Below are 10,617 nucleotides of genomic sequence, written 5' to 3' on the forward strand. Positions count from 1 at the left end.
CCGGAGGGTGGCCCCGCTGCAGCATCAGTTCGGTGCAATTCGTGGTCTTGTCTGCCACGTCTCGTCATCCTCCGAAGTCTCTGTCCCCTGTCCCTGCTCCACTCGTAAGTTACAAAAATAGATATGTACATCTTAGAAAAGAGCGCGGGGCCCCGGCGGGCGGGAGACGCGAGGCCGGTGGGCGCGCGGGCGGCGGGCGCTCAGGACGAGCCCTCGGCCTCGGACGCGTGCAGCAGGAGCCCGCCGCCGCCGCCGCCGCCACTGCCGGTCGGCTTGTGCTTCTTCAGCAGCTGCGTGATTTTCTCGTCGTCCGAGTTGGGGTCCAGGGGCTTGTTGTAGTCGTCGTCCTCCTCCTCGTTCTCCGAGGCCCCTTTCAGCCGCTCGGTCTCCGAGTCCTGCTTCTTCTTGGCCGTGGCCATCTCGGCTGCGTGCTTCTTCCTCCACTTGGTCCGGCGGTTCTGGAACCAGACCTGGGAGACCGAGAAAGCGGAGAAGAGGGGAGATTCGAGGGGAGGCGGGGTGGTGGAAGGAATTTCCGCGCGGCAGAGGAGCCAGGCCGTGGCCCCCTGCTCCTGCGGGCCGCCTCCCCTCCCCCCAACGACGAGGCTCGCTCCCCCGCGGCCCTCCCGCGTCCGGGCCGTCAAAGTCGGTCTCCGTCGCCCAGGTCTCGTCCGCGGATCCGGCACCAACAAACTGCCTGCCGTTGCCATAGTGATAGCAACACAAGAGTATTGAGGTTGTCACTGAGCGATTTCTCAGAAGAGGAAAAAAAAAAAAAAACCTTGGAAACTTAAACTGAGTTTCCCTAAAAGACTTCGCTTGCCTACTTTCTAGTTGGAAGTAGAAAACTTTTCCCCTCTGTAAAACTGCCTCCTAATGATTGCAATTCTATTCGTTTTTTTACTTTCTCAGATTCAGGTATTTCAAACAATCTGAAGCGTACTTGCTTTTTAGTGAGATTTGTGGGGAAAGACACAGCATTTACTCTAATAACCTCTGTTTTTTTCACTTTTGGATATTTGTTTGTTTCACTTATTTCCCGTCTGAAGACACACAGAAATGGTGGGTAAACACTCCCCTACCCACGTATACTTGTATGATGTAATGTCAAATAAAAAAATTGATAAAACACAAACCTCAAGTCAATGATAATAACGAACATAAATGCATGAAAATATTTGATAGCTTAGTTGAAATCATCATAGTAGTTTGTGTGTCTCTGTCTCTCTGGTTTAATGTTTTTCATAAAACCAAAGACCAAGACAAGAATCTTCATGAGTTATTTTTTTAAAGTGAAATTTTGCCAATTACATTATTTCCCACTATTAGCATGCCTGGTCTTTCAAATATTATTTTAATATTGATCCTTCCTAAGACATTCATTTTTATACAACTATTTTAACCCTATTCATGATTTTTGACATTGTGTTTGATACACATATTTTAAACCTAAAGCACCAGCCATAAGTAACCAATTTCCCAAACATATTGAAGCATCCTCTCTTTATGTTTCTCATCCATTTTCTCATCTGTTATGTATTTATCTAGAGAATCAGAATTGTTAAGAAAGTGATTTTTAGTTTCTTTATGCAGCTATAATAATTCACTTCTAGCCACGTAGACATATTTATGGTGACAAATGAAGACCTCCAGACTACTGTGGTAAACTTTGTACCAACCACTGCAAAAAATAATCTTAACAGTGATGGTACTCTAATGGTCACATACAAAATCACTCCTGAAATGCACTAATATAGATATCAATATATATATATATACATAGAGAGCACGATATAGCAAAGTGAAGAACAAAAGGGACTACTGGAAATATAGGAAACCACTAGATTTACGGTACACAGCTGTTTCCATCCCTTTATTTTTCAGGGAAAGAGCTCTGCAATTTGATTTCCTGGAAATATACTGTACAACTCAATTATAAGCTAAGTGACATTTTAATTATAAATTGTCATAAACAGTAAAACCTTACATCTATTGATAAACTTCTGTTTCATGATACAGCCATAATCTTGTTAATTCACTTGGAAAATTACTACTCCAAAGTGACTGCCTTCAGACTCAGTTAAAAGCAGGTGCATCCACGTTAAGGGGTCAAATCTTGTGGATTTATTGGTTTTTGTTAACCTGTAAGTTAATACAGTAGCACTATAATGCTTATCTACATTAGGAAATTCTGTTAACTAGTGGAGCCTGAATTGACAAGCAAAAGCTTTAATATGCTTACAAATAGAACAAATAGAAGCTATCTAACTGGCCTCATCTATTCTCAGGGCTGATATTTCAGTAATGCTTTTATTCTCTAATAATGGAGAGTTCCCCCAGCACATGCTGCTATCTAGATTAACCTAATTTCAAAGGCGGGGGCTTGATTCCTTTTGTTCATCAGCAGTTTGCCCGCCTGTGAGACCCAGAGCCTTTGTAACTTACTCCCCCCACCCACCAACCTTTTTCGCTGATCTCAGCTCTCCCAAGGCTCCGCAGACACGCACCCCTGGGTGGGTGGCTATTTGTTAGTTTGGTGTGTGTGTGTGTGTGTAGGTACACATGCATGGCGTACACAGGGGCGCTATTCCTCGAGGTTTGCAAGGTCCACTCACCTTGACCTGACTCTCTGTCATCCCCAAAGAATAGGCCAAGCGAGCCCTCTCGGGCCCCGCCAAGTATTTCGTTTGTTCGAAAGTCTTCTCCAGGGCAAAGATCTGCTGGCCCGAGAACGTGGGTCTCGTGTGTTTCCTCTTCCCGTCTTTGTCCAACAAGATGGATCCTTGATCTAGGAGAACGGATTTTTTAAAAGGGAAGGGAAGAAGCAGTCAGTTATGCGCGGCTCCACTGAGAAGAAACGGACTCCAGAAACCACGTTGCGGTGGCAACCGAGAGCGTGCTCCTCTGCAGCACTGAGAAATGCTGGGGGCACTTACGGCCCCATGGCTCTTCCCCCCTTGGCTTTTTTTACACCCACCTGTTTCTTGTTGTTTTTTGTCTTTTAAGCGGGTGTGTTTGGAACTGCATTAAATAACCTTTGGCCCAACAACGACGTCCAACTGAGAGCTCATCGCTCAAGTTTGCCGAGGCTGAATCGCTAGGGCCCTGGAAACGGAGTGCGGGGCCGGGGGCTGGTGGGCAAGTCCCCTTCCTCGCCCGCCTAGTCTAGTTGGAGGCGCTTGGTCTCTGGGCCTTTGCGTGGGGACGACTAATTTTGTTCCTCGAACGCTTTTCTAACCTGTGCCCGCGCCACAAAGGGCGCCTTGTTTTAGAAACACAAGAGAGCTAAGTCGTCCCCCAACCCTAACGCCGCTGCGGCCGAGCGGGAGGGGGCGTCGCCTTTGTTGGAGGTCCCTATGTGGCCGTCCGAACACATACAAAAGCATCTCCCCGACACCCTCACCCGCCCCCGCCCCTGCCAGCCACCCCAGTCCCGAGGCTCCCCAAGAGAGCCTCCACTTGGCTCCCCCAACTTCCCTCAGTTACTGCCGCTCAGCCACAGAGCTGAGAAGTGAGATCCGGAGACGTGAAAAACTTCGGGGACTCGGTCAAAAGCAAAGAACTGAGCGAGAAAAGGACCGGGCACTGGGCTCTCAATGCCACCCGGGAGGATGGGAGCTGCGTCAGCAAGCTGGCCAACTACCTAGAAGATTAGAGTGATCCTGGGCTAACTCAGTTGGTTTCCAGCAAGATCTTTGAGGGATGTTGCCTCCCCCCCCAACCCCCAATCCTTGTCCCGCCGCCTGGTTCATCCTCCGGTTCTTTCTCCTATTAGGATGTTGAGAGCCACGACGCCCCTCAATATGTCCAGGCCCAAGATGTCCCGGCCCTTGGGGCCGAGGCAGGTGGAAAAAACTAGGGCCCAGCGGTGAGGAGCGGCCCGAAGTGGCGCTCGCCTTCGTGCACCGACCTCGGACCTGTCTTCAGTGGGCTCCCTGGGCTGCGTGCACTCGCAGGAGGAAGGAGGGGCGGTGAAGACGACCAGGTGAAGTGGGGACACCCTGGACCAAGTCGCACATGCAAACACAGGCGTTCGGCTCAGGGAGGTGAAGGGCTCGTCGATGCCGTTCCCCCACCAGGAGGCCAGTGAGGCTGCGAAGATCGAATGGGATTTTGGCCTGGGACACGGGAAAGCTGGAGTGCGGGCGGGGACGCAGTAGCCCCTCTTGCCCTCAGCACCTCTTTAACCCAGGAGGGCCTACCGTTCTGGGCCGGGTTGTTCCGGGAGCAGCCGGGGCCTCGCGTGAGACACACGTCCCGCACACCTCGGTGTGTTTCACGGAGACGCATGCACACGCGCTCTGCTCCGCGTGCCCGGGACTTGGGAAGAGGGGCCGCCTGGACACACCATGGAGCTCAGGAAAGCGAGAATCCCTCCCCGAACGCCCTGGCCCATCCTAAATCGTGTGATTCTGGCGCTGCCAAACTGCTCGGCCGGCAAGAGGGTGGACCCGGCCGCTTGCACACCAGAGGCCGTGACCTGAGAGCCGGCAGAACCAGCACAAGTGGGCGCAGCAGGCGACTGTACTCACGAGGGGTGCAGGCCAGGCGGGCGTCCCTCCAGGGTGGGCTCTGCATCACTCCCGGCCAGAAGATAGGCGTCCGTCCGGGCAGCTCGGCGAGCGGCTTCGGGTACCGACCCACGGCGGCCACCGCCGCGGCGCTGGGGCTGAAGTAGAGCCCGGGCGGCGGCGGCGGCGGGCTCAGGCTGCTGAAACGGGGCAGGCCGGCCAGGAGCCCCGCGGGCGACGAGGCGGCGGCCGCCGCCGCTGCGGCTGCGGCCGCAGCAGCCGAAGCGGAGGTGGACGAGGAAGAGGAGGATGAAGAGGACCCGGAGGGCGAGGCGGAGGGCAGGGCGGCCCCTGAGGCCACCGGCATGGAGGGCCGGCTCAGGATGTCGTTGATACCGTGCGGGGTGGCGGCCGAGAGCTGCTGCGGGGGACTGCCCAGGGCCGAGAGCCCCCCCGCGGCCGGGGGCTTCAGGCTGCCCGGGTTGTGGGCGCCCAAAGGCGGGGAGGGCGACGACGAGGAGGACGAGGAGGACGAGGAGGAGGGGGGGCCGGCGGGCAGCGGGGGGTAGGCGGCGGGGTACAGTGGGGTCTTCATTTCTGCCATGCTGTGCAGGGCGGCCAGGGGCGGGCTGCTGAGCAGGAACGCGCTCTGCCGGGGGCCCTCCATCGCCCCCACCGCTAACATCCCACGACCAGGCCGGAGCCTGCGGCCACGCAGCTAGGGCGCCGGCCCCTGCCCCTTGGCGGGGCTCCGGAGAGCGAGAAGCGCCGCGGGCGCGAGCAAGGAGGCGCTCGGCGGCGCACCCGGGGGCGACGTGCCAACGGGGCCAGGAATGCCGCCGCCGAGAATTGCTCTCGGAACTGCGCAGCAGAAATGTCCAAACACACCAGTGGAGAGGCGGTGGCTGGCCGAGACCAGCGAGCAGCGTCCGGGTGGTTTGGGCTGTCCTTTCCCTGCTAGAGTCCTGGATTCAATCTCGGGCTCCTCGTTTCTTCCTCACTTTTTCCTCGCCGCTCAAAGAGCGCAACCTCTCATCTTCTCCTTCTTGGAAATAAGCAAAACCAAACCCCCGTCCGGCCCCAGAGAGCTCGTAACAAAGTTAAGAATCACCGAATCTTTGATGCGGGGAGAGTTGGGGGTGGGGGGCCGGCTCGCTTTCTTCGGGGAGGTTCAAAGGATGCCGGGTTCCGCTCGACGAGCTCCAGTCTTACTTGGATGCCCTGCTCTTACGGCCACGAGGTTGATTCGCACTCGGCGCGCGGCGCAGGGAGAGAGCGCATCCAACCCACAGGAGGGTTGGCCTCTGGGCGGGTTTCCTCCGCCTGCTCTGCCCGGGGCTTCGGCGCCAGAAAGGGCAGTGCCACCGATCTCCGCGGCTCCCAGACTCGGCGCGCCGACCCGTCTTTCCCTGTACGCCACGGGGTACTAGAGTTGCAGTATTGAAAAGAAAAAGAAAAAGTGGGGAGGAAACACACAGAAAATCAAAGACTAAGTGAAAAGTCTGACGCCTTCAGTTATGGCTCCACTCGTCTGTCCACTTCTGCAAAAGGGCCTGGCGACCCCAGCCCCACCCCGCCCCCAGAGCCCTCTCTTCCTCACTCTCCGCCTTTGCCTCTTCTGTCTCGCATTTTCTTAGCGACTCCACAGGGTTCGTTTTTCTAAGTCCTGTCCTCCGGCCAAGCTGACCCCCTCTCCGAGGCTGTTCCACTACCTCTCTCTCCTCTCCTTGCTCCCGCCGGGCCTGACAGTTCAGATGAAGCTCTCAAAGGTAATAAAACATTTGCACCACTCCCTACCCCTCTTTAGCTGGGGGACGAGAGGGAGGGGGAGATGAGGGGTCCAAAATGAGAACTTTGAAGGACGTCACTCCGAGGCAGCCGGGAAGGGCGGGCCCGAGGAGCGGGGAGGGTGGGGTGCAAGCCGGGGGCGTAACCACCGTCTCCAATAGCGCTCTGCCTGGGGCCTCGCGTCGCCTCCGGGTCACGCCCACTCGAAAGCGCCAGGCCTTCCGATTGGCTGAAGGGGGCGAGCCGTAAGACCGCGCCCGCCTGGTTCCCGCCCCCTCCCACTTCTATCCCGCCGGTGGGCGGGGCCAGGGGCGGGGCCTGGCGAGTGGTGCGGTTCGGCCGCTGGGCCAGTGGACGCCTCAATTAATTGTGTTAAATAAAATGGGAAAGGGGAGGGGGGGGGAGCAGAGACGAAGAGGGTATTACTTTTTAAAGAGAAGAATAATGAAAACCCAGCCCTTTTATGGAAGAGCAGTTCATATTCTTCCCTCGCCTCCCCCTCGCCTGCTCTCGTCACCCTAGCCCCCCCTTCCCCCACGAGCTCACGACGCCTCACCTCGAACAGAGTCTGGTCTCTTGTAAAATGGAGCTAATGGAGCAGGCAGCCGGCGCAGCCCTGGCCTAGCTCCTTCTTTTGAAGGGATTAATTAAAGGCCATCTGGGCTCTCCCAGGATTGTGTAAATTAATTTGTTGCTCCTTAAGCCTTGGAGATGTCCTTAATCCCCTTGTAGGCCGAAGGATCGCCCTATTCCGAAATCTTTGCCACCTCCTCGCTTTCCTTCTCTGTTTATTCTCTTTCACTTTTCTTTTTATTCCTGTGTCTCCCCCCACCTCCACACACACAAGATGTTATCATTTATAGGTTTACTCCATTCTCAGGGAACGGAATCCTCTTATTGGGAGCATTTGTTTCTCATGTGATGTTTCAACCTGAGGGCAGTGAACTTTTTAAACTTTTCTCCCCTGTGATCATTATTTGTTTTGAGTTTTACGGGGTCAGAATCATCAAAATTGAGGTGGAGTCTTTAGATACAAAAGTACCTGGTATACATACACACACCCCTTCACAACCATCTTGAAAACTCTTACCCCTCTCTCAACCCCAGAATGTTTCCGGGAGATGGAGACTTCCCAGCTTCTGCGCTGTGATGATAGGATGTCAGGGTTTAGGTGTTGGACGGCGGTTTCTCTTATTCCCTCTCAATTTCTTCCATAGCTGGAGATCTTTAAATTTCCAGGAGCGTTGAGCTGTGTACACAGGGAAGGAAGACCCTTGCACAATTTTGAGATTTCAGGGCATTAAAGTAGCACACCATCGAAGGATAAGCACTACAGTAGTTTGGACGAGATCATTAAGTCCAAACTTAATCAGCAGAAAATTGAAATAAATAAGGAATACAATTCGAGTGACACCACCCATGGACCGAGTTTGGCTGTGAGAGCCAAAAGCTCATATTTGCATCCCAGCACGGAAAGCCAGAGGGCTTATTCCACTTAGATAACCTAGGGTTTCCGCTACACTGATCTTTTAAAGGTAGCAACTTGAGCTTGAGTTTGAGAGTTTTTTGTTTATCTTTTGCCACTTTTGTTATTCACTTCTGATATAAAAATAACGTTCCCTCTCGATTATTTTTCATTAATTTCGAGACTGGGCTAAACCCATCACTACGCAGACCGTCCTTCTTCGATGTGAATTATGCTGAGTAGAGCAAGAAGACAGATGATGAGGCGCCGTCTGTATTTCCCCGTGAGGATGTTTGCTGGGCTGTGGGTATAAACTCCAGCGCCCTGTCCTTGGGCCACTAGGGGAACTCCAGTAGGAGGAAGGCGCGTGTAGCCCGACCCTGGCCCGAGAGTTGGGGTCCTCTGCTTCTCGATTCGTTAAAAACGAAACTTTATCTCGCCTCGGGAGTCTCCAGGACGGCGGTGACACACAACCCTTTGCCTGAACCCCGCGCCTGGGCCCGGAGCAACCTCCTCACCTCCCCCGCACACCTCACACCACATTCTCAAGGACTAGGTAGGAATGGAGAGGGAAGGAAGCCAGTGATCCCCAAATACTCCAATTTCAAAAAGCGACTTCGCTTTATTTAATGTAAATAGCCTGACCTGGGAAAGCATTGAACATTTTCCTACTGTAAATCTAGTATATGATTTGCGGTGGGTGAGGAAGAAATAGAACAAAATCAGAAAGACCGACCAACCTGGGGAACCACTGATTCAACTCCACCCAATTCTGGGTTAATTGCCATCGGTAAAGAATTGCAAAGCTTGGGTGCCGATTGGAAGTCTCAGTCGTTAGCTTTTATTTATCATTCACACTGCGGAATGAAAACAGCAGTGTTGTTCTTAATTGTGACAATAAAAACATCTGGGGTCTATGTACCTAGATCCCGGGGAGTGAGCCCTGGGTCCCCGAATCCCGCGTGGGACAATGAAATTCAGAGGCTCACGGCGAGGCGCGGCCGAAGGAAGGCCGGTCGGTGTCTCCTGCCTGGTGCTGTTATCATGATCAATCTGCTCCGTCTTTCTCTAGCTGGGAGCCTGGAGAGCGAAGGGCGTCCTTGAAGGGGGTGGGCTGTTGGGAGAGATGACCCTGCCCCTGCAGAGCGAAAACCACCTTCCGGACGGCGTCCTGGAGGAGCAGATCCCGACTCAGATGCGGGAGGCGGGTTTTTGGTTAGGGCCATCTTACACGCCGCAGACACACGCCCTAAAGAATCAGGACTTCTCTCCCTCGGGGAACCGCGCCCCCCTAAGACCCGCGCGCTGTTCTGCCCACGACCTAAGAGAGCCCGGCATTTCTAAGCAACCCTTGGGAATGGAACGTGTCACACGTGCTCACGATCCCCTTTGCCCCCCGCGTCTCTGCACTATATATGTATATATGTATATATATGTATGTATATTTAGGGGGAGGACTGTGTTGGAAAGCGATTGATTTGCATTTTAATTGAAAAATAAATGAAAGTGGTTTGGCAAATTCGGAGGTTGTAAAAAGAGCTAAAGGGTAGGGGTGGAGAAGGCGACGCCCCCCTTCCCAGCCCCTGGACTTCCTTTAAGCCTGCAGACCAGGGCCTCCGTTTTCAAGTTACTGTTTTCGGTCGGTTCCTACTATTATGCAGCCTGCGCCACGCACTTGACCATCCCACCCTCTGTCTTAACCCTGGACTCGGACGCCTAGCGAGTTGTGCTACTTCTGTTTTAAATGGAAGGGGCAGAGCCTAAATTCAAAGTAATTCACAGAGGAATGCAAATGAAATCTCAGCTAAGTGTACTTAAATTCAGCAGTCTGTCGGGGATGAATGATAACTATTCTTCCCCAAATATATTAACGTCAAACAAAGGTCGGGATACTCAAGTGTAGCCACAGGAAGCCAATTTTAAATTCGGAGAAGGAGGGAGGAGGGGGAGGAAGGGAATTTTGTGTGTTTCAGGCCAAAACCCACTCCAAAGGGTGTTTGCCTGAATTGTCCCGATGACTTCTTTAGTAACTCCACTTGTGCCGACGAATGGGGCTCATTTGGGCTGAACCCAGAGGCCGGTTGGGTTTACAGTTCCTGTTAAAAAGAGGGGTCGAGTGGAGCCGGCGGCTAAGTAGAAACTCAAGGGAGAAAGAAGGAAGTCCACGGTCTTGCAATCACCCAGTCTCCCAGAAGGAGAGCTCGGCTGTGTACATCTCTTTGCATGGCCTAAAGGCGGTTTTACGGAAACTGGATCCTTGGCCGCTTCTGCTGACCAGGAATTAAGGAGACTACTTGGGAAGGGTCGGGGTACAGAGAGGCCTACAAATGAGGGGTGGGGAAGAGCCCTGGGGGAATCCTGCTGTCGGCCTTGCTCTCCCCGCCGAGACCAACACAAAATGAGAGAGGGAACCGATCGCTGTAGACAGCGTAGTGGGATCTACTACCAAAAAGGTTTGGAATTTCGTGCCAGCCTCCACCTCCCCGCTCCCATCGGGGATCTTCAATGAGACAACACAGCACCCCTGCGCACACCTACAGAAGCTTTCCTGGGGGACATGTGCACTCGGAAGGAAGGGTTGTGAAAAGTCCCTGAAGATGGAGAATTCTAAGTCTAAACATCTGCAATATCAAAACTGGATTCAGGAGTGAGAGGAAATGCAAGAAAACACCAATGACCTGCTAGAGAGAAAACTAGTCTTGAACTCCAGCAAAGCACACATAACTTTAGCAAACATATCTGCATGTATAACACCCAAGCCCGGCATGCCCCTGAGTATTTTCTACAAAGACCCATTCGCTTCCAGGGAAGGTACCTGCTTTGACGTACATTCTGGAAATCAAGATCCAGTGT

At 53.3% G+C, this 10,617-nt stretch overlaps 1 protein-coding gene across 1 annotated transcript; it reads right to left on the reverse strand.

Annotated features, from left to right (window-relative positions):
- Window positions 1-200: 200 nt before the first annotated feature.
- Window positions 201-5,196, reverse strand: NKX6-1 (NK6 homeobox 1). Its single transcript, XM_068975625.1, has 3 exons — window positions 4,533-5,196; window positions 2,616-2,788; window positions 201-470 (listed from the first exon to the last, which is right to left on the reverse strand). The coding sequence occupies exons 1-3, from the start codon at window positions 5,194-5,196 to the stop codon at window positions 201-203; spliced, it is 1,107 nt and encodes a 368-aa protein (XP_068831726.1).
- Between the last annotated feature and the right edge of the window lie 5,421 nt (window positions 5,197-10,617).

The sequence above is a fragment of the Capricornis sumatraensis genome, chromosome 7 (genome assembly GCF_032405125.1).
Source record: "Capricornis sumatraensis isolate serow.1 chromosome 7, serow.2, whole genome shotgun sequence".
NCBI classification, from domain to species: Eukaryota; Metazoa; Chordata; class Mammalia; order Artiodactyla; family Bovidae; genus Capricornis; species Capricornis sumatraensis.